This window comes from Symphalangus syndactylus, chromosome 13, assembly GCF_028878055.3.
Source record: "Symphalangus syndactylus isolate Jambi chromosome 13, NHGRI_mSymSyn1-v2.1_pri, whole genome shotgun sequence".
In the NCBI taxonomy this organism is placed as follows: Eukaryota; Metazoa; Chordata; class Mammalia; order Primates; family Hylobatidae; genus Symphalangus; species Symphalangus syndactylus.
The window spans coordinates 39,159,498-39,182,934 of NC_072435.2; the positions used below are offsets into that span (position 1 = coordinate 39,159,498).

General features: G+C 51.8%; 2 protein-coding genes across 2 annotated transcripts; one reads left to right on the top strand and one right to left on the bottom strand.

The window, feature by feature from the left end:
* Positions 1–135: 135 nt before the first annotated feature.
* GADD45GIP1 (GADD45G interacting protein 1) lies at positions 136–3,175 on the bottom strand. The gene is made up of 2 exons (XM_055235742.2): positions 2,785–3,175; positions 136–506 (listed from the first exon to the last, which is right to left on the bottom strand). Exons 1-2 carry the CDS (start codon positions 3,132–3,134, stop codon positions 188–190), a joined length of 669 nt encoding a protein of 222 aa, XP_055091717.1. The 5' UTR covers positions 3,135–3,175; the 3' UTR covers positions 136–187.
* A 13,729-nt stretch (positions 3,176–16,904) lies between these two features.
* On the top strand, positions 16,905–20,133 carry DAND5 (DAN domain BMP antagonist family member 5). Its single transcript, XM_055235745.2, has 2 exons — positions 16,905–17,228; positions 19,106–20,133. Exons 1-2 carry the CDS (start codon positions 16,905–16,907, stop codon positions 19,349–19,351), a joined length of 570 nt encoding a protein of 189 aa, XP_055091720.1. The 3' UTR covers positions 19,352–20,133.
* Positions 20,134–23,437: the final 3,304 nt, after the last annotated feature.

Consider the following 23,437-nt stretch of genomic DNA (forward strand, 5'->3'; position numbering starts at 1 on the left):
TGAAGCCCCAGTTAGTCAGCAGGGCCTAGAGTCCCTGTCCCCTTTTGAGTACAGCCAAGTGGGGGATTCCCCAGCCCTTAAGTATTGGGGAAGGAACCAGGGGACCCAGAGAGGCACACCTTGAGAGGACGTAGATCTCTTCAGGGGTACCGCCGGGTAGCAGGCTTTATTGGGAAGGGACAAAGCCTCAGGAGCTGGGTGCCCCAGAGGCTGCTGGGTCCTGAGCCGCAGCTGCAGCCAATGCAGCAGCTCGCGCCTCCTTCTTCTGTTTTTTTTTTTCCTCCTTGAGGCGCTTGCGCTCCTTCTTCTCTAGGTCCTGGAGCAGCTCCTGGAAGCGGGCACTCCTTGGGTCCACCTGGTAGCCTAGGAGCTCCTGGGCCTCAGCCTGTAGTCGGGCCCTCCTCTCCTTGTCAGCCTGGGCCTTCTCCCAGCGCTCCTGCTGCTGCTGCCGCCAGTTCACAATCATCTGTGGCATCTTGGCCATGCACTCTGCGATGTGCTGCTCCCTGCAGGGGAGGGAGAGTGGGCTGTGACACTGGCACTCAGCCAGGGCAGAGCCCACCCACCCATATCTCACCCATAGGCCTTTGCCCACAAGCCTGCCTCAACTCCCCCAGTAGATTAACTGTCAGGAAAAGCCCTTGACAAGTGAAGAAACAGGAATAGATGATAAGAAGGTTACCTGTGTATGAATTTGATCACAAGGGCATGTCAAGCCGCAGTAAACCCCAGGTGCCAAAGCCAAGTCAACATTTCACTGAGCTGCCTACTGAGCAAGCCAAGTGCCACTCCCGTGGATAATTTCCATAGACATTGCTGAGCACTTCCTGTACAGAGGCCAGGCCCAATTCTAGGCACAGGAGTGAAAGCAAGAAAGACATTTCCCACCAATCCTTGAGTTTGTAGCTACCAGTCACAGCCCCATTTTTTTCTTTAAGTTCAGGGGTACAAGTGCAGGTTTGTTACATAGGTAAATTTGTGTCATGGGGGTTTTTTGTACAGATTTATTTCATCACTCAGGTATTAAACCTAGTACCCAGAGGTCATTTTTCCTGATCCTCTCCCTCCACCCTCCAAAAAGCCCTAGTGTGTGTTGCTCCCCTCTGTGTGTCCATGTGTTCTCATCATTTAGCTCCCACTTACAAGTGAGAACACGTTGTATTTGGTTTTCTGTTCCTGTGTTAGTTTGCTAGGGATGATAGCCTCCAGCTCCTGTCATGTCCCTGCTAAGGACATGATCTCATTCTTTTTTATGACAGCCTCATTTAAGGATTAGAAAAGTAAAAGAATTAAGCCCTATAATAGTCATCTGGCTGAGGAGGGGCAGAAACAGGAGTCCCTGCTCCATGATTCCCTGCCTGGGTGATCAGACGCATGACTTCACTTTACCAAGCCTCAGTTTCCTCATCTCTAAAATTAGGGCAATCGCTTCTTCCTCTTAAGGCTATTGGGGAAACAAGAAGGTTAAACACCAAGAACACACTTGACCTACCCCCATCACCCTCCAGGATGTGGCATTATCTATAAGAGATGCCCCTGGTCTGGCCGGACGCGGTGGCTTACGCCTGTAATCCCAGCACTTTGGGAGGCTGAGGCGGGCGGATCACCTGAGGTCAGGAGTTTGAGACCAGCCTGGCCAATATGGCGAAACCCCATCTCTACTAAAAATACAAAAAAATGAGCTGGGCGTGGTGGCAGGCGCTTGTAATCCCAGCTACTCGGGAGGCTGAAGCAGGAGAATCTCTTGAACCCGGGAGACCGAGGTTTCAGTGAGCTGAGATCACACTCCAGCCTGGGCAACAAGAACAAAACTCTGCCTCAAAAAAACAACCAAAAAAAGATGCCCGTGGTCCTTCAGACCTGCCCTTGTATCTGACCTCTGCCCTCTTGGTTCCAGGACCCATCACTTTCCTGCCCTCAACTCTTCCCCAGCCACACTGGCTTCCTGGCTGTTCTTTAAGGCATATCCTATCTCAGGGCATTTGCCCCAGCTGTTCCCTTTACCAGGAACTCTTTACCCAAGAGATCGCCCCATAGCTAAGTCTGGTTATTCGGGTCTTTGCTTAAACATCACCTCCTCAGGCCTGAGGCTTCGCAAACCAAAGCTGCCCTCGGGCACACACTCTTCACTCTTTTACCTTCCTAATAGTCGACTGTCACCATTGGTATTATCTTGCCTGTCGGCTGTCGCCATCTGATATTAAGGGCCCTTTTGGGGCCTGCGTCGGCCTCCCAAATAGCTGAGATTACAGGCACGAGCCACCGCCCCCGGCCTGGGACAGGGTCTTGCACACGGTATGCGCTCAGTAAAGACTTGGTGATAATAGCCGGACGTGATGGCTGACGCCTGTAATCCCAGCACTTTGGGAGGCTGAGGCGGGTGGATCACTTGAAGTAAGGAGTTTGAGACCAGCCTGGCCAACATGGTGGAACCCCGTCTCTACTAAAATTACAAAAGTTAGCCGGGTGTAGTGGTGCACGCCTGTAATCCCAGCTACACGGGAGGCTAAGGCGGGAGAATCGCTTGAACCCGGGAGGCGGAGGTTGCAGTGGGCCAAGATCTTGCACTGCACTCCAGCCTGGGCAACCGAGCGAGACTCTTGTCTCCAAAAAAAAAAAAACTTGCTGATGAATGACTAAATGGACTGTTATTCTGAGTTTGTTTTGCGGCCAGGTGAGCGTATACATAAATCTACAACATGCAGATGCTGCGACGTGACCACGAAGGGCTAAGCACGGTTTGGGGCCCAGAGGGCAGTCCCGCGTCTGCCTGCACGCACGCACCTCTCCCGACGCTTCTGCTCTTCGGCCAGCTGCTTCACCCGCAGCGACTCCTGCATGGTCGCCAGGCTCGGGTACCATTCGCGTTCTTCGGCCTCCAGCTCCCGCAGCTGCTCCGGCGACGGCCATAACGAACCGGGGACCACCCCGGAGGCGGCGCCGTAACGCGCGAACTGCTTAGCCGCGTAGCGCGGTCCCAGCTGCCACCGCGGGGTCAGGAGGTCCTCGGGGTCTGGCCACCGGGGTCCCGGCCTGCGGCGCGGGGGCGGTCGCGCCCGGTAGCCACGGGACCCCGGGGCCAGGGTCCCCGCCACTCCTAGTATGCCGCGAGCCTGTCGCACGGAAGCCGCCATCTTGGCTGTGCGGGGTCCTCACAGGCCCGGCGGGCTGTCCACGCCCGGTGCCTGAGCGCGAGGCCAGGTGTGGGCCAGGGCAGGGCGCGGGGTGTCCCTGCTGCCTCAATTCGGGCGAGGGCGGTGTAGGGGATAGGATGGATTTTATAGGTTTCCAAGTATAGCTTTAAATTTTAGTTAAGCAGTTACTGATTAAAGTCATTTTCAATTTTCACTTTTTTTCTTCTCCTTTCTGCACACTGACACTGAAAAATATATATTTTTAGTCGGGCTCGGTGGCTCATGCCTGTAATCCCAGTCTTTGGGAGGCCGAGGCGGGCGGATCACCTGAGGTCGCGAATTCGAGACCAGTCTGACTTTTTTTTTTTTTTTCCTGAGACAGAGTCTCGCTCTGTCGCCCAAGCTGGAGTGCAATGGCGTGATCTCGGGTCACTGTAACCTCCGCCTTCCGGGAGGAGAGGAGAAACCCCGTCTCTACTAAAAATACAAAATTAGCCGGGCATGGTGGCACATGCCTGTAGTCCCAGCTCCTCGGGAGGCTGAGGCAGGAGAATCGCTTGAACCCGGGAGGCGGAGGTTGGGGTGGGCCGAGATCGTGCCATTGCATTCCAGCCTGGGTAACAAGAGCGAAACTCCGTCTAAAAAAAATTAATAAATAAAAATACATACATACATACATATATATATGTATATGCTAACCTGGCTACGAATATATATGTGTGTATATTTTTTTCTTTTTTAAGTGTTAAGTGTTCTTTGGGTAAAAATTATATTTTAACTTTACTTTTATACATTTAAACTAGCATTTATTAGGCTGGGCTTGGTGGCTCACGCCTGTAATCCCAGCACTTTGGGAGGCTGAGGCGGGCGGATCGCTTGAGGTCAGGAGTTGGAGACCAGCCTGACCAACATGGCAAAACCTCGTCTCTACTAAAAATACAAAAATTAGCTGGGCGTGGTGGTGGGCGCCTGTAATCCCAACTACTCAGGAGGCTGAGGCAGGAGGATCGCTTGAACCTGGGAGGTGGAGGTTGCAATGAGCTGAGATCGTGCCATTGCACTCTACCCAGGGTGACAGAGCGAGACTCTGTCTAAACAAACAAACAACCCACTAGCATTTATTATTTTTTTAATGTAAATGTGGCTGGACGCGGTGGTTCACACCTGTAATCCCAGCACTTTGGGAGGCTGAGGCAGGCATCACTGAGGTCAGGAGTTTGAGACCAGCCTGGCCAACATGGTGAAACCCCATCTCTACTAAAAACACAAAAATTAGCTGGGCGTGGTGGCGCACACCTGTAATCCCAGCTACTCGAGAGGCTGAGGCAGGAGAATCGCATGAACCCGGGAGGTGGAGGTTGCAGTGAGCTGAGATTATACCACTGCTCTCCAGCCTGGGCAACAGTTCGAGACTCTGTCTCAAAATAAATAAATAATTCTGTCACGTGCTGTGACATGGATGAACCTTAAGGACATTAGGCTAAGTGAAAGAAGCCAGTCACAAAAGGATAAATATTGTATGATTCCACTTATATGAGGTAACTAGAGTAGTCAAATTCATAGAGACAGAAAGTAGATTAGGAGTTCCAGGGGTTGGGGGTGGAGGAGTGGGAGTTATTGCTTATAATGTATAATACAGGCCGGGCGCGGTGGCTCACGCCTGTAATCCCAGCACTTTGGGAGGCCGAGGCGGGTGGATCACGAGGTCAGGAGATCGAGACCATCCTGGCTAACATGGTGAAACCCCGTCTCTACTAAAAATACAAAAAATTAGCCGGGTGAGGTGGCAGGCGCCTGTAGTCCCAGCTACGCGGGAGGCTGAGGCAGGAGAATGGCGGAACCCCGGGGGGCGGAGCCTGCAGTGAGCCGAGATCGTGCCACTGCACTCCAGCCTGGGTGAAAGAGCGAGACTCCGTCTCAAAAAAAAAAAAAAAAAAAAAAAAAAAAAAAAAAAAAAAAATGTATAATATATTTTATATTGTAAAATATACAAAATAGAGAGAATTTGTGTTTTGTTTTGTTTTGAGTCAGAGTCTCGCTCTGTCTCCCAGGTGAGAGTACAGTGACGCAATCTTGGCTCACTGCAACCTCTGCCTCCCAGATTCAAGGGATTTTCGAGCCTCTGCCTCCTAAGTAGCTGGAGCCACCAAGCCTGGCTGATTTTCATATTTTACTAGAGATGGGGTTTCATCACGTTGGTCAAGCTGGTCTCAAACTCCTGACCTTAAGTGATCTGCGCACTTCAGTCTCCCAAAGTGCTAGGATTACTATGACTGGCCAATTTTTTTTTTTTTTTTTTTTTTTGAGACGGAGTTTAGCTCTGTTGCCCAGGCTGGAGTGCAGTGGTGCAATCTCTGCTCACTGCAAGCTCTGCCTCCCGGGTTCACGCCATTCTCCTGCCTCAGCCTCCCGAGTAGCTGGGACTACAGGCGCCCGCCACCATGCCTGGCTAATTTTTTTGCATTTTTAGTAGAGACGGGGTTTCACTGTGTTAGCCAGGATGGTCTCGATCTCCTGACCTCGTGATCCACGCGCCTCGGCCTCCCAAAGTGCTGGGATTACAGGCATGAGCCACCATGCCCGGCCTGTTGTTTTTGTTTTTAATCCCACACATGCACACCTTCTCTACCCCCGCAAAAAATAACTGCAATTTTCTCAAGACATGAATGTTCATAGCAACACCACGTATATATGTCATTACCAAGCTGGAAATAGCTCACACCCAATGTCCATCTGAAATAGAATGGACACCTAAATTATGCTGTTTCAGCCAATGGAATACTACACAGGAATGAAAGAGCAGATATTACATCTTCTCACAGCAAGATGGATGATGCTTATAAGCACAATGTGCAACAAAGGAAGAGGACCTATATGATTGCTTTTTAAATTTTATTTTATTTTTTTGAGACAGGGTATTGCTCTGTTGCCCAGGCTAGAGTGCCCAGGCTGGGTCATAGCTCACTGCAGCCTTGAATTCCTGGGCTCAAGCAATCCTCCCGCCTCAGTCTCTTGAGTAGCAAGACCATAGGCATGAACCGCTCGCTACTCCCACCTACATTTTAAATTTTTTTGTAGAGACGGGGTTTCTCTGTGTTACCCCGGTTGGTCTTGAACTCCTGGGCTCACCTCCCCTCTCCTCCCCTCCTTTCTTGACAGGGTCTCACTGTTGTCCGGGCTGGAGTACACTGGCGTATCACTGCAGCCTCAATCTCCTGGTCTCAAGTGGTCCTCTCACCTCAGGCTCCTAAATAGCTGGAACTGCAGGCACTCAACATCAAGTCTGGCTAATTTTTGTATTATTTGTAGAGATAGAGTCTCAATATGTTGCCCAGGGTGGTCCTGAATTCTGGGACCCAAGTTATCCTCCCACCTTGGCCTCTCAAAGTGTTGGGATTACAGGTATGAGCCACCATGCCTGACCTCAGAATTTTTTCATCTTGCAAACCTGTAACTCTGTACACTCACTCCCCAGTTTCCCTTTTGCCCAGTCCCTGGCAGTCACTTTTTTTTTTTTTTTTTGAGACGGAGTCTCACTCTGTTGCCCAGGCTGGAGTGCAGTGGCATGATCTCGGCTCACTGCAAGCTCCGCCTCCTGGGTTGACGCCATTCTCCTGCCTCAGCCTCCCGAGTAGCTGGGACTACAGGCACCCGCCACCACGCCCGGCTAATTTTTTTGTATTTTTGGTAGAGACAGGGTTTCACTGTGTTAGTCAGGATGTTCTTGATCTCCTGACCTCGTGATCCGCCCGTCTCGGCCTCCCAAAGTGCTGGGATTACAGGCGTCAGCCACCGTGCCCAGCCTGGCAGTCACTATTCTACCTTGTTTCTATGAATTTGACTACTCTAGGTACCTCATATAAGTGGAATCATATGGTACTTGTCCTTTTGTAACTGGCTTATTTTTTATTTTGACACAGAGTCTTGCTCTGTTGCCCAGGCTGAAGTGCAGTGGCACGATTATTATAACTGGCTGCAGCATCGACCTCATGGACTCAAGTGATACTCCCACCTCAGCCTTTCAAGTAGCTGAAACTACAGGTGCTCACCTGGCTAATTTTTTTTTTTTTTTTTTTTTGAGACGGTTTCGCTCTGTCGCCCAAGCTAGTGTGCAGTGGCGCCATCTCGGCTCACTACAAGCTCTGCCTCCTGGGTTCACACTGTTCTTCTGCCTCAGCCTCCCGAGTAGCTGGGACTACAGGCACCTGCCACCGCGCCCGGCTAGTTTTTTGTATTTTTAGTAAAGACGGGGTTTCACCATGTTAGCCAGGATGGTCTCGATCTCCTGACCTGTGATCTTCCTGCCTCAGCCTCCCAAAGTGCTGGGATTAAAGGTGTGAGCCACTGCACCCGGTCTTTTTTTTTTTTTTTTTTTTGAGACAGAGTACTTGCTCTGTTGCCCAGGCTGGAGTGCAGTGGCGTGATCTCGGCTCACTGCAACCTCCGCCTCCCAGGCTCAAGCAATTCTCATGCCTCAGCCGCCTGAGTAGCTGGGACTACAGGTGTAAGCCACTGCACCTGGGGCTGGCTTATTTTAGTTAGTGTAATATCCTAAAATTAATTTCTTTCTTTCTTTCTTTCTTTCTTTCTTTCTTTCTTTCTTTCTTTCCTTCCTTCCTTCCTTTCTTTTTTTCTCTCTTTTCCTTCCTTCCCTTCCTTCCTTCCCTCCCTTCCTTCCTTCCTTCCTTCCTTCCTTCCTTCCTTCCTTCCTTTCTTTCTTTTCTTTCTTTCTTTCTCTTTCTTTCTTTTCTTTCTCTCTCTCTCTCTCTCTCTTTCTTTCTTTCCTTTCTCTTTCTTTCGACAGTCTCTCTCTATCGTCCAGGCTGGAGTGCAGTGCCACTATCTTGGCTCACTGCAACCCCCACCTCCCCGGTTCAAGCAATTCTTGTGCCTCAGCCTCCCGAGTAGATGGGATTACAGGTGCCCACCACCACACCTGGCTCATTTTTGTATTTTTAGTAGAGATGAGGTTTCACCATGTTGGCCAGTCTGGTCTCAAACTCCTGACCTCAAGTGATCTGCCCGCATCAGCCTCCCAAAGTGGTGGGATTACAGGTGTGAGCCACCATGCTTGGCATATCCTAAAGTTTCGTCCATGTTGTACTGCACCCGGTCTTTTTTTTTTTTTTTTGTATTTTTAGTAGAGACAGGGTTTCACCACATTAGCCAGGATGGTCTCAATCTCCTGACCTCGTGATCCGCCCGCCTCGGCCTCCCAAAGTGCTGGGATTACAGGCTTCAGCCACCGCGCCCGGCCAATGTGTCAGTATTTCTTTCCTAGCCTGGGCAACATTGTGAAACCCTGTCTCTCCAAAAAATACAAAAATTAGCTGGCTGTGGTGGTGCATCCCTGTAGTCCCTCCTACTTGGGAGGCTGAGGTGGGAGGATCAATTAAGCCTGGGCGGTAAAGGCTGCAGTGAGCTGTGAGTATGTCACTGCACTCCAGCCTGGGTGACAGAGCAAGACTGTCTCAAAAAAAAATTTTTTTTTTCCTTTTTAAGGCTGAATGCTATTCCATTATATGGATGGACCATATTTTTTTTTTTCCAATTGCAGATGTCAGGCTGAAAGAATGGACCACATTTTAGGCTGGGCACGATGGCTCATGCCTGTAATCCCAGCACTTTGGGAGGCTGAGACAGGCAGATCACGAGGTCAGGAGATCGAGATCATCCTGGCTAACACGGCGAAACCCTGTCTCTACTAAAAATACACAAAATTAGCCGGGCGTGGTGGCGGGAGCCTGTAGTTCCAGCTACTCGGGAGGCTGGGACAGAAGAATGGCGTGAACCCGGGAGGTGGAGCTTGCAGTGAGCCAAGATTGCACCACTGCACTCCATCCAGCCTGGGCAACTGAGCCAGACTCTGTCTCCAGAGGAAAAAAAAAAGAATGGACTACATTTTGTTTACCCATTTATCTGTACGTGGACATTTGGGCTGCCTCCAATTTTTGCCTATTGTGAATAATGATCTTATGAACATGGGTGTACAGCATTTCTTCTTCTTCTTCTTTTTCTTTTTTGAGACAGAATCTTACTGTGTCGTCCAGGCTGGAGTGCAGTGGCACGATCTTGGCTCACAGCAACCTCTGCTAGGTTCAAGCGATTCTCTTGCCTCAGCTTCCCAAGTAACTGGGAGTATGACTGGGCACGGTGGCTCACACCTGTAACCCCAGCACTTTGGGAGGCTAAGGTGCGTGGATCACCTGAGATCAGGAGTGTGTACCACCACGCCCAGCTAATTTTTTTTTGTATTTTTAGTAGAGATGAGATTTCACCATGTTGGCCAGACTGGTCTCAAACTCCTGGCCTCAAGTGATCTGCCCACCTCCACCTCCCAAAGTGCTGAGGCTTTTATTCTTTTTCTCCTCCCTGAGACGGAGTCTTGCTCTGTCACCCAGGCTGGAGTGCAGTGGTGCAATCTCGAGTCACTGCAATCTCTGCTTCCCAGGTTGAAGCAATTCTCCTGCCCCAGCCTCCCGAGTAACTGGGATTACAGGCACGTGCCACCACGCCCAGATAATTTTTGTATTGTTAGTAGAGACAGGGTTTCACCCTGTTGGCCAGGCTGGTCTTGAACTCTTGACCTCGTGATCCACCCTCATTGGCCTCCTAGAGTGCTAGGATTACAGGCGTGAGCCACTGTGACCAGCCAGGTTTTCCTTTTTTTTTGTTTTTTTTTGAGACAGAGTCTCGCTCTGTCACCCAGGCTGGAGTGCAGTGTCGTGATCTCAGCTCACTGCAAGCTCTGCCTCCTGGGTTCACGCCATTCTTCTGCCTCAGCCTCCCGAGTAGCTGGGACTACAGGCGCCTGCCACCGCATCTGGCTAATTTTTTTTTTTTTTTTTTTTTTGTATTTTTAGTAGAGACGGGGTTTCACCGTGTTAGCCAGGATGATCTCGATCTCCTGCCCTCACGATCCACCCACCTTGGCCTCCCAAAGTGCTGGGATTACAGGCGTGAGCCACTGTGCCCGGCCTCAGGATTTTATTCTTAATGAAATAAAGTAGCATAGAATAAAATTAGCAGATTGTTTCTAGTAATTACTATTACACTGTAGTAAGCATAAGTATTGTTTTATAAAAACTTTCATTTCTGGCACATATACATGTGTGTATGTACTGGTGTTCTGGCTCCAATTGCTGCCAACAAACTTTCCCATTTTATTAAGCCCATGGATTCTGTGGATTAGGATTTTTTGTGCGGCCCAGTGGGGATAGCTTGTCCCTGCTCACTGCTATCTGCAGCCCCACCAGCCGGGAAGATCTGAAGGTTGGGGCAACCTGAAACCTGGCAGCCAGAATCATCAGGAAACGTCATTCGTTCATGTCTAATGACTGATGCTGGCTGGGTCCTCAGCGGGACTGTCGGCTGGTGTATCTACACGGAGGTCTCTCTGCATGGGCCAATTTAGGCTTCCTCACAGAATGGTGGCTGCGTCTCAAGAAAACAAGGCTGAAGTGCCTAGCATCTTTTTTTGTTTGTTTTCTTTTTTTGAGATGGAGTCTCTGTTGCCCAGGCTGGAGTGCCTGGCCCTGAATTTTTTTTTTTTTTTTTAATTAGTTAGGCATGGTGGTGCGTGCTTGTACTCCTAGCTAACTGGAGGCTGAGGAGGGAGGATCACTTGAGTCTAGGAGGTCGAGGCTGCAACGAGCTATCATTGCACCACTGCATTCCAGCCTGGGCACATTTGTGTTAAAAAACGAGAGACTAGAAGAGATAAATATATAAATATTTACGAGAAAGTAACAGTGGTTGTTTCTAGGAGGACAGGGAGACTTTTTCTTAAGTTTCTTGTTGAATTGACAGTACATTGCACATAATTAAAATAATTTAAAAAAATCTGCTAAGAGTCATGAGATTAAAGCGTTTTTTTTTGGTTTGTTTGTTTGTTTGTTTTTAAAGATGGAGTCTTGCTCTGTTGCCCAGGCTGGAGTGCAGTGGCACAATCTTGGCTCACTGCAACCTCCACCTCCCGAGTTCAAGCCATTCTCCTGCCTCAGCCTCCTGAGTAGCTGAGATGGCTTCTGGCTAGTTTTTTTGTATTTTTAGTAGACACGGGGTTTCACCATGTTGGCCATGCTGGTTTCCAACTCCTGACCTCAGGTGATCTGCCCACCTCTGCCTCCCAAAGTGCTGGAATTATAGGAGTGAGCCACCGTGCTTGGCCTGATTAAAGCAATGTTGTTGTTGTTTTTTTTTTTTTTGAGATGGAGTCTCACTCTGTTGCCAGGCTGGAGTGCAGTGGCATGATCTCGGCTCACTGCAACCTCCGCCTCCTGGGTTCAAGCGATTCTCCTGCCTTAGTCTCCTGAGTGGCTGGGACTACAGGCACGCACCACCATGCCCAGCTAAGTTGTTTTTTTTTTTTTTTTTTTTGAGACGGAGTCTCACTCTGTCACCCAGGCTGGAGTGCAGTGGCGCAATCTCGGCTCACTGCAAGCTCCGCCTCCCGGGTTCACGCCATTCTCCTGCCTCAGCCTCTCCGAGTAGCTGGGACTACAGGCGCCCGCCACCACGCCCGGCTAATTTTTTGTATTTTTTTAGTAGAGACGGTGTTTCACCATGGTCTCGATCTCCTGACCTCGTGATCCGCCCGCCTCGGCCTCCCAAAGTGCTGGGATTACAAGCGTGAGCCACCGCGCCCGGCCGGTTTTTTTGTTTTTTTTTTGAGACGGAGTCTCGCTCTGTCGCTCAGGCTGGAGTGTAGTGGTGCGATCTCGGCTCACTGTAAGCTCCAACTCCTGGGTTCACCCCATTCTCCTGCCTCAGCCTCCCGAGTAGCTGGGACTACAGGTGCCCGCCACAACGTCCGGCTAATTTTTAAAATGTTTTTAGTAGAGACGGGGTTTCACTGTGTTAGCCAGGATGGTCTCGATCTCCTGACCTCGTGATTCATCTGCCTCGGCCTCCCAAAGTGCTGGGATTACAGGTGTGAGCCATCGCGACCGGCCAATTGTTGTATTTTTAGTAGAGACGGGGTTTCACCATGTTGGCCAGGATGGTCTCGATCTCTTGACCTCATGATCTGCCCGCCTCGGTCTCCCAAAATGCTGGGATTACAGGCGTGAGCCACCATGCCTGGCCACAATTTTTATAGTCTAGAGTGAGGTTCGCTTATACCATCTCCCTCCTCAGTAGGAAAACCTGGTTGCTTTTTGCAACATGCAAATACAAGTAAACAATAGTTGTAAATTATTATTTTCTCTTTCCCCAAAAGCTTAGAATTTCTGATAGCCTATTCTGAACTTTTTCCTTTTTAGTTAATTTTTGGGGGGATATCTCTCCATGCTAAAACTTAAAGAGCTTCTGCATTCTTGTATAGCTGGCATAGTATTATAGGGTGTGCCTGGTACGTTTGGAAAAATGGAATGAGCAAGTGTGGCTGGAGGGAGAAAAGGGGGGCTTGTGGGGAGACGAGGGTTGGTAGGTGATGGGGGCACATCCTCGTGGGCCTCCTCCTAAGGCTTTTTTCTGAGGGATTTGAGAGCCATGGAAGGTTCTCATCAGAGGGACCAGTCTTGATTCAGGTGCTCACAGGCGCCCTCTGGCCGCTGTGGGGGGAATAGACTGGGGGGGGGCTGGTGGCCAGGGCGGGAACTGGGAGACCTGGAAGGAAGCGACTGCACTGATCCAGGTAGGGGGACAAGGAGTGGGTGAGAAGCGGGCGGATTCTGGGTAGATTCTGGAGCTGACCGGAGTTACTGTCATATAAGATTGGGGGCGGGGATGGGTGTTAGAGAAAGAGATCGGTCAAAAGTGCTCTCCAAAGTTTGGAGCCTTAGCACCTGGCAGGACAGAGCTGCCTTTAACTGGGTCTAGAGGACAGCAGAAGGGCAGGTTGGGGGACAGTCAGGAGCTGGGATGTAGCAGAGCTGGGTGGGAAGCACGCCCGCCCCTCCAGTCTTGGCGTCTGGGAGGCGGGTGTCCTGGGCGCGGCCGCCGCGCAGTCCCGGGAGCCGCCGCCAGAGGGCGAGCACGCCGCATCGCACTCGCAGCTCGGTGGAGGGGAGGGCGCGGGAAAGGCTGGCCTGGTCTCTTCCCACGGCCCCCGCGGCCTCCAAGCTCCTCACCTGGGTGCGAGATAGAGGTGCCAGGATCCAGCCAGGACCCCCCAGACACCTCTGGGGCCCCAAAGCCTGGGATACGACTCTCACCCTCTTTATCTGCTTCTAACACTCCCAACTTCCACCCCCATACCAAACTGTTCCCACCGCCTCCAGCGCCATCTCAGGTGTCTGTAAAAATGCCACCTACTCGGAGAGGCCTTCCCTGACCACCCTGGAGACAGAAGTCCCCGCCCTGACGCCTCTAAGGAACATCCCGTTTTAGCAGCTTCTTAATCAAGACTCTGAAATGATCTTTATTATTATTATTATTAATATTTTTGAGAAGGTCTCACTCTCACTCAGGCTGGAGTGCAGTGGTGCGACCTATCTCACTGCAACCTTCGCCTCCAATTCTTGTGTCTCAGCCTTCAGAGGTAGCTGGGGTTACAGGCTCATGCCACCACGCCCGGCTAATTTTTTTTTTTTTTTGAGACGCGGTTTTACTCTTGTCCAGGCTGGAGTTCAATGGTGTGATCTCGGCTCATCGCAACCTCCGCCTCCCAGGTTCAAGCGATTCTCCTGCCTCAGCCTCCCGAGTAGCTGGGATTACAGGCATGCACCACCATGCCCGGCTAATTTTGTATTTTTAGTACAGACGGGGTTTCTCCATGTTGGTCAGACTGGTCTCGAACTCCCGACCTCAGGTGATCCACCCGCCTCAGCCTCCAAAAGTGCTGGGATTACAGGTGTAAGCCACCGTGCCCAGCCTTGCCTGGCTAATTTTTGTATTTTTTAGTAGAGGTGGGGTTTCGCCATATTGTCCAGGCTGGTCTTGAACTCCTGGCCTCAAGTTATCTGCCCTCCTCGGCCTCCCAAAGTGCTCGGATTACAGGCATGAGCCACTGCGTGCGGCCTCTTAATTATCTTTTATTGTCTGTTTTCTGCACAGTGTAAAATAATGGCAGTGAGGACCCATTTTCTGTCTTGTCCTCCTGTATCACCAGGGCTCAGGATTAAGTCTGGCCTATACTGAATGTTAAAGAAAAAAAAAAAACAGCTGGGCAAGGTGGCATGTGCCTTTAATCCCAGCACTTTGGGAGGCTGAGGCAGGAGGATCACTTGAAGCCAGCAGTTTGAGACAAACCTGGTAACATAGTAAGACCCCATCTCTGTGAAAATTTAAAAATCAGCCAGGCATGGTGTTGTGTACCTGTAGTCTCAGCTATTCGGTGGGTTTGAAGCAGGAGGATTCCTTGAGTCTGGGAGATTGAGGCTGCAGTGAGCTGCGATTGTGGGACTGCACGCCAACCTGGGTGACAGAACAAGACCCTGTTAAAAAAAAAAAAAAAGCCAGGTGCAGTGGCTTACACCTGTAACTCCAGCACTTTGGGAGGCCAAGACGGGCAGATAGCCTGACCTCAGGAGTTCAAGACTACCCTGGGCAACATGGGGAAACACCATTTCTACTAAAATACAAAAAAAAAAAAAATTAGCCAGGCATGGTGGCAGGGGCCTGTAGTCCCAACTACTCGGGAGGCTGAGGCAGGAGAATTGCTTGAACCCAGAAGGGGGAGGTTGCAGTAAGCTGAGATCACACCACTGCACTCCAGCCTGGGGGTGACAGAGAGACTCTCAAAAAAAAAAAAAGAAAGAAAAAGAGGAAAACAAGTCAGGCAAGATAGCCTCCTGTGCCTATATTCCCAGCATTTTGAGACCTGCTCTTCAAGACCAGCCTGGGCAACATAGTGAGACCCTGTGTCAAATAAAAAAATAATAAAATAAAAAGAACTGGCTGGGCGTGGTGGCTCATGCCTGTAATCCCAGCACTTTGGGAGGCTGAGGTGGGCGGATCGCTTGAGGTCAGGAGTTCGAGACCAGCCTGGCCAACATAGTCTCTACTACAAATACAAAAATTAGCTGGGCATAGTTGTTCACATCTGTAATCCCAGCTACTTGGGGGGCTGAGGCAGGAGAATCACTTGACCCCAGGAGGCAGAGGTTGCAGTGAGACGAGACAGAGTGAGACTCTGTCTAAAAAAAAAAAAAAGAACAAAAACCCCAGCAACAATGTTACTCAGAGCTGATTCATGGTGTTACTGTGTAGGAACCTCTGTTTTAAGCTCCTTACATAAATTACCTCCTTGAGTCCTCAGAATAACCCAATGAGATAGGGACTGTTTTATCTTCAATTACAGAAGAAGAAGGTAAGGACCAGGATGGTTAAGGGATTTGCTCAAGGTTGCACAGCCAGGAAATTGCAATGCCTGGGCTGAACCCAAGAAACCTGGCTGCAAGGTATGCTATTTTTTTTTTTTTGAGACGTAGTCTCGTTCTGTTGCCCAGTCTGGAGTGCAGTGGCGCGATCTCGGCTCACTACAACCTCTGCCTCCCGGGTTCAAGCGATTCTCCTGCCTCAGCCTCCCAAGTAGCTGGGATGACAGGCATGTGACACCACGCCTGGCTACTTTTTGTATTTTTAGTAGAGACGGGGTTTCACTTATGTTGGCCAGGCTGGTCTCGAACTCCTGACCTCAGGTGATCTGCCCATCTGAGCCTCCCAAAGTGCTAGGATTACAGGTGTGAGCCACCGCGCCTGGCCGTAATTTTTGTATTTTTATTTATTTTTTAATGTTTTTTGAGACAGAGTCTCACTCTTGTCATCCAGGCTGGAGTGCAGTGGCGCGATCTCGGCTCACTGCAAGCTCTGCCTCCTGGGTTCAAGCGATTCTCCTGCCTCAGCCTCCTGAGTAGCTGGGATTACAGGCGCCCACCACCACATCCAGCTAATTTTTTTTTGTATTTTTAGTAGAGACGGGGTTTCACCATGTTGGTCAGGCTGGTCTCAAACTCCTGACCTCGTGATCTGCCCACTTCGGCCTCCCAAAGTGCTGGGATTACAGGCGTGAGCCACCGCAACCGCAACTGGCGAATTTTTGTTTTTGTTTTTTTTGAGATGGAGTCTCGCTCTGTCGCCCAGGTTGGAGTTCAGTGGCTTGATCCCCGCTCACTGCAAGCTCCGCCTTCTGGGTTCATGCCATTCTCCTGCCTCAGCCTCTCGAGTAGCTAGGACTACAGGCACCCGCCAACATGCCCGGCTAATTTTTTGTATGTTTAGTAGAGACGGAGTTTCACCATGTTAGCCAGGATGGTCTCGATCTCCGGACCTCATGATCTGCCCGCCTCAGCCTCCCAAAGTGCTGGGATTACAGGCGTAAGCCACTGCGCCTGGCCAATTTTTGTATTTTTAAAGTAGAGACGAGCCTGGTCTTGAATTCCTGACATCAGGTGATCCTCCCGTCTCGGCCTCCCAAAGTGCTGGGATTACAGGTGTGAGCCACTGAGCCTGGCCCAAAGTGTGCTTTTGCTAATTGGAGAATCGGGGTCCCAGGACTGGAAATGCAGCTGCCCAGGGTCTTCAGACATTGTGTGTCTCGGCCCCTGGCCCCAGACCTGTCTTTCCTGGTCCCCACAGCTCGCACACAGCGGGACCAGCCCCCATGTCTCTCAGCAAGTTGGGAGGAGGTGTGGGAACCCAGCTGGTCTGAATTTACTCTCCTCCCCCGCTGTGGGTCTACAGAAATGCCTCCCAGGCTATCCAGGAGGGGCCAAGAGATTAAAAGCAGGTTCAGAGGGCTCAGATGCCACTCACCAGACAGCAGGGTCGACTGCTAGTGACCTTGAGCCCAGTCCTGGACAGACAGACGGACGCACGGACAAGCAGATGCTCCTTGGCCGGCTATCCACTCTTCTGTGCCTGCTTAGCGGGGCCCTGCCTACAGGCTCAGGGAGGCCTGAACCCCAGTCTCCCCGACCTCAGTCCTGGGCTGCAGCCAATCAGACCTGGGCTCTGGGCCCAGGGGCCCCGCCCCCATTGGTGCCAGCTCCTGCCCTTGGAAGCTGGAAGGCCTTCTTGGGCCTGCAGAAAGCCAGGCAGCTGGGGATGGGCAGCCTGCAGCGTGGGCAAGACGAGGTGGCTGCTGTGACTCTGCCGCTGAACCCTCAGGAAGTGATCCAGGGGATGTGTAAGGCTGTGCCCTTCGTTCAGGTGAGTGGGTGGGTGTGGGGAGGAGAGGGCTGGGTCTCACCATTGGCAGAAGGCACAGGCTGTGGCCCAAGAAAGATTTGGGTTCAAGTCCTGTATCCTCCACCTGAATGTCTCTGTGCCTCAGTTTCTTCCCTTGTAAAATGTGACCCAAGCCTCCTCTATCCTGGTCTCCTTGATTCCACTATCATGCCCCTCTCCACCCCCAAGTCTATTTTTCCACTCAGCGGCCAGAGGGCGCCTGTGAACACCAGAGTCAGATCTGGTTCCTCCTCCCCCTAGAACCCTGCATGGCTCCCACTTTACTCAGGAGCCCAAGTCCTCCTCACAGCCCACAAATTTCTGTACTCTCTGATCCTGTTACCTCCCTGATTTCACCTCCTCCCACTCTCCCCCTCACTTACTTTGCTTCTACACATCAGCCTCCTTTTCTTCAGACACCAACTTTCTTTCTGTTTTTTTAGACAAGGGAGTCTCGCTATGTTGCCCAAGCTAGTCTTGAGCTTCTGGCCTCAAGCAATCCTCCCACCTCAGCCTCCTGAGTTCTAGGTGTGAGCCCCTGTCTCTTGCTTGATATACCAACTTTCTTTGAGACAGAGTCTCACTCTGTCACCCAGACTAGAGGGCAGCAGTACAATCTCGGCTCACTGCAACCTCCACTTCCTGGGCTCAAGCGATTCTCGTGCCTCAGCCTCCCAAGTAATTGAGATTACAGATGTGCACTACCATGTCCGGCTAATTTTTGTACTTTTTGTAGAGACGTGGTTTGGCCATGTTGGCCAGGCTGGTCTCGAACTCCTGACCTCAGGTGATCCACCTGCCTCGGCCCCCCAAGTGCTGGGATTATAGGCATGAGCCACTGCACCTGGCTAGCTCAGCTAATTTTTTTTTTTTTTAATTTCTTTGTAGAGACAAGGTCTTACTATATTGCCCAGGCTGGTCTCAAGCCACCACATCCCGCCCTTGGCTTTTAACTCCCAGGTAACCAATTCCCTGAATTAGTCCTCTTTGTTGAAAGGCCTAAAGTGATTTCTTCTTTTTCTCATTTAATTAATTCATTTGTTTATTTATTTTGGAGACAGAGTCTCGCTTTGTTACCCAGGCTAGAGTGCAATCATGATCTCAGCTTGCTGCAACCTCCGCCTCCCAGGTTCCAGCAATTCTTCTGCCTCAGCCTCCCATGTAACTGGGATTACAGATGTACGCGCCCATGCCCGGCTAAGTTTTGTATTTTCAGTAGGGACGGGGTTTTGCCATATTGGCCAAGCTGGTCTCAAACTCCTGGCCTGAAGTGATCCGCCCACCTCAGCCTCCCAAAATGCTGGGATTACAGGCTTGAGCCACCGCGCCTGGCTGTCTTTGTTGAATTTCTTTTTTTTTTTTTTTTGAGACAGAGTCTCGCTCTGTCCCCAGGCTGGAGTGCAGTGGTGCAATCTCGGCTCACTACAAGCTCCGCCTCCTGGGTTCACACCATTCTCCTGCCTTAGCTTCCCGATTAGCTGGGACTACAGGTGCCTGCCACCATGCCTGGCTCATTTTTTGTATTATTAGTAGAGATGGGGTTTCACCGTGTTAGCCAGGATGGTCTTGATCTGCTGACCTCGTGATCCACCCGCCTTGGCCTCCCAAAGTGCTGGGATTACAGGCGTGAGCCACCGCGCCCGGCCCTTGTTGAATTTCAATGATTTTACAGGTGAGGAAACAAAAGCTCAGAGAGGCTAAGTAATTTGCCCCATGTCTCAGCTAAGAGATTTGAACCCAGGCAGCCTGGCTGCAGCATCCATGCTTGTCAAGATGGGGTGGAAGTGGACAGGTGATTATCCTCGCCACTCTGGCCCCAAACTCCGCCACCCTGACCGTCTCCATGCCTCCGGCCCCAGGTGTTCTCCCGGCCTGGCTGCTCAGCCACACGCCTCCGAAATCATCTGTGCTTTGGTCGTTGCTCCTCTCTCTACATCCCTGGCTCGGACCCCACCCCATTAGTCCTGTGCAACAGCTGTATGCCTGCTCGCAAGCGTTGGGCACCCGTGGTCCTGTGGTGTCACACTGGCAGCTCAGCCTCCCATCGACGGGTGAAGATATCCACCATGCTGATCGAGGAGTGTCATTGCAGCCTGAAGGCATGAACTGAGCATGTGGATGGGTGCACGGAGACACGCACCTTGGAGAGATGAGGGGAGATGGACCAAGAAAGACGTGGACCTGGATGATGTACTCTGGGTCAAGAGACCAGGGATGCAGGGTTAGGCAGACAGGTCCCCAGAGTCCTCACCCTGCTCCCCAGACACTAGACACAGTGCCTATCCTGGAGTTGCACCACTGATAGTCGCAGCACACAATGACTGACAACTCTTTTTTTTTTTTTTTTTTTTTGAGACAGAGTCTTGCTCTGTCACCCAGGCTGGAGTTCAGTGGCTTAATCTTGGCTCACTCCAACCTCTGTGTCCTGGGTTCCAGCAATTCTCCTGCCTCAACCTCCTGAGTAGCTGGGATTACAGGTGCTCACCATCACACCCGGCTAATTTTTGTATTTTTAGTAGAGATGGGATTTCCCCATGTTGGCCAGGCTGGTCTCAAACTCCTGACCTCAAGTGATCCGCCCCCACTTGGCCCTCCCAAAGTGCTGCGATTACAGGCGTAAGCCACCATGCCCAGCCAACCACTGACTGTTTACCAGGCCCCATGCTAGGCATTTGACACATACTAACTCGTGTAATCCTTATAGCAGCTCAATGGGATAGGGGCTAACATCACCCCATTTTACAGATGAGAAAACCGAGGCCCCGAGTGGCGAAGCCACTCACCCAGAGTCACACCACAGTACAGAGGAGTCACACCACAGTACAGAGGAGTTACACTGCAGTAGAGTCACACCGCAGTACAGAGTCACACCACAGTAAGCAGCACAGCCAGGATTCAAATCCACTCTGTTTTTTTTTTTTTGAGACGGAGTCTTGCTCTGTCACCCAGGCTGGAGTGCAATGCCGCGATCTCAGCTAACTGCAAGCTCCGCCTCCTGGGTTCACGCCATTCTCCTGCCTCAACCTCCCGAGTAGCTGGGACTACAGGCGCCCGCGACCACGCCTGGCTAATTTTTTGTATTTTTAGTAGAGACAGGGTTTCACCGTGTTAGCCAGGATGGTTTCGATCTCCTGACCTGGTGATCTGCCTGCCTTGGCCTTATTTTTTTTTTAAGGACAGAGTCTCTCTCTGTCACCCAGGCTGGAGTGCAATGGCGTGATCTGGGCTCACTGTAACCTCCACTTCCCAGGCCCAAGCAGTTTTCCTGCCTCAGCCTCCCGAGTAGCTGGGACTACAGCCACCCGCCACCATGCCCAGCTAATTTTTGTATTTTTAGTAGAGACGGGGTTTCACCGTATTGGCCTGGCTGGTCTCAAACTCCCGGCCTCAGGTGATCTGCCCTCCTCGGCCTCCCAAAGTGCTGGGATCAAATCCACTGTTAATCATTAGGCTGAACTGTCTCTCATAGAATGAGGTCAAAGACACTCCCAGTTGCAGGGAGGGTAGATGGCCCCACCCAGACCGAGAGACACAGCGATGACCTCGGCCTAGGGACACCAAAAAAGAAAAAACAGGCCGGGCGCGGTGGCTCACGCTTGTAATCCCAGCACTTTGGGAGGCCGAGGCGGGCGGATCATGAGGTCAGGAGATCGAGACCATGGTGAAACCCCGTCTCTACTAAAAAAAATAGAAAAAATTAGCCGGGCGTGGTGGCGGGCGCCTGTAGTCCCAGCTACTCGGAGAGGCTGAGGCAGGAGAATGGCGTGAACCCGGGAGGGGGAGCTTGCAGTGAGCCGAGATTGCGCCACTGCACTCCAGCCTGGGCGACAGAGCGAGACTCCGTCTCAAAAAAAAAAAAAAAAAAAAAAAAAAAAAAAAAAAAAAAAAAAAAAAAAAAAAAAAAAAAAGAAAAAACAAAAACACCCCAGACCCAAAACGCAAACCAAAGCAGGCAGGCAGACAGCTGCTGGGGGAAGTCCTGGGGTCCTTGAGACAGAGGCAGGACCCTCGTGTTCCCAGCTGCCTCTTGCCTTGACAATGGCTGCTGTGTCCCTCTCAGACCCCCCACCTGAGTCTCCACAGAGCCCTACGCCTGGCGTGGCATTCCACAGAAACCATAAAGGTTGGCTGAGTCCAGCTGTCTATACGTGCATCTGTTTGTTCCTCCAAGTGGGGTTCCCTGGGAATGGGTGGCCCCATGACAGGGTGTGGGCATCTGAGTGCTCCCTCCCCAGCTGGGGCTCAGGGTCTTCAGCGGGCGAGGGCGGCCTGGCTTTGGGCGGCTGGAACCAGGGCCGTGGCAGATGGGCCTGTCTGGCACAGACGCAGGGACATGTGGCGTTGTCAGTGTTGCCTCCAAATGCCCCCCGGAGCGTGGGGCAGGGAGCCTGCCGGGCCCTTCTCAGCCCTCTTCCTGCCTCAGGAAGGAAGGCCTCAGGTGAGGGGAGCAGGAGGGGACCTGAGGAAACAGATGGGCCAGCGGGGCGTGGGAGCCTGAGACCCCTGACCTCGCAGGCCTCACAGAGAGATGGGAACGGGCCAGGCAGGCAGCTCCCAAGGCCCCTTGCTCGAAGGGCCCTGGAGGGGAGGGTCATGAAGGGCTCTGAGGGGGCTGCCCCATCCCTGTTCCCTCCAGAGTTCTGTGCCAAACCCCAGGCAGTGTCCGAGTGGGCAGCTCAGCCCTGGCACCATGGGCAAGCCCCCCTCCGGTGGGCATGAGGCGTTTGCCTTCCCTCCCTCTGCTGTGCCCACCTCCTGCCAGCCAGGGGAGCCAGCTGGGAACCTTGGTGCCAGGGGGGTCCCCAGAGTCCCTGCCCCCTTCTGGGCAGTGCCAGCCGGCCCCCGCCCCACCCCCCAGGCCCAGTAATGGGTGGGTAATGAGTGCTGGGGGAGCGGGGGAGGGGCAGGGGATGCAGGTGCCACAGGCGCTGGCACGGGGGCCGCTAATCAGGTTTGCCAACGCCATCTGTCACCGCACGAGCATCTGGGGCTCAAGGTGACCCTGTCACCCTCAGTTACAATTATGAGTTTGGCATCTGTATTAAAGCCCGCCAGCCGGCCAGGCAGGGGAGGGCTGGGGTGGGCACGGGGTTGTGTGGTGAGCTCCATCCCTGGGGTCCCCTTCCCAGGGGCTGCGTGGCTGCCAAGGCATGGAGCTTCTTAGGGGACTATGTCTGTGTGTGTGTGTGTGTGTGTGTGCGCGCACACCCATCCCAGTCTCCACAATTCTTCAAGTGTGTCCGGGTGCAGGGTTGGAAATCAGGTTTGTGTGTGTCTCCGTGGTGGCTGTGTGTCTAGGAGTTTGGTGGGATGGCTGGGGGCGGAGCTGTGAGATTTTGTGGGTGCACAGATGTTCATGCATCTGCATGCTGGGACAGGAATGTATGGAGGAAGGTGTGTCTTTGGATGATGGTGTGTCTTTTTATTTTCCTTTTATTAGTAGTATTAATTATTATTATTATTTGAGTCAGGTTCTCGCCTTGTCACCCAGGCTGGAGTGCAGTGGAGTGATCATGGCCTGATCCCTGCAGCCTCAAACTCCTGGGCTCAAGTGATCCTCCCTCCTCAGCCTCCTGAGTAGCTGGGGCTACAAGCTCATGCCACCACGCCCAGCTAATTTTGTTTATTTTTTTTGTAGAGACAGGGTCTCACTATGTTTCCCAGGCTGGTCTCGAACTCCTGGGCTCAAGCCATCCTTCTGGTTTGGCCTCTCAAAGTGCTGGGATTATAGGCATGAGCCACCACACCCAACCTGATGGTGTGTGTGTGTGTGTGTGTGTGTGTGTGTGTGTGTGTAAATGCACAGGGGCAGGTTGGGAGGGGGTATCAGCTTTGGGAGAGGCCATGTGCAGTACTGCTGAGCTCCTCAGCTATCCCTTTGTTTCTATCTTCACCGACTCCTGCTACGTGGCTGTGATCTGGAGGGCTCTGAGGACGGCTTAAGAATCTGGATTTTGGCCGGGTGAGGAGTCTCACGCCTGTAATCCCAGCACTTTGGGAGGCCAAGGCAGGTGGATTCATTGAGCTCACAAGTTCGCGACCAGCCTGGCCAAAATGGCGAAACTATGTCTCCACAAAAATATATAAAAAATTAGCTGGGCGCCGGGTGCGGTGACTCATGCCTGTGATCTCAGTACTTTGGGAGGCTGAGGCGGGTGGATAACCTGAGGTCAGGTGTTCAAGACCAGCCT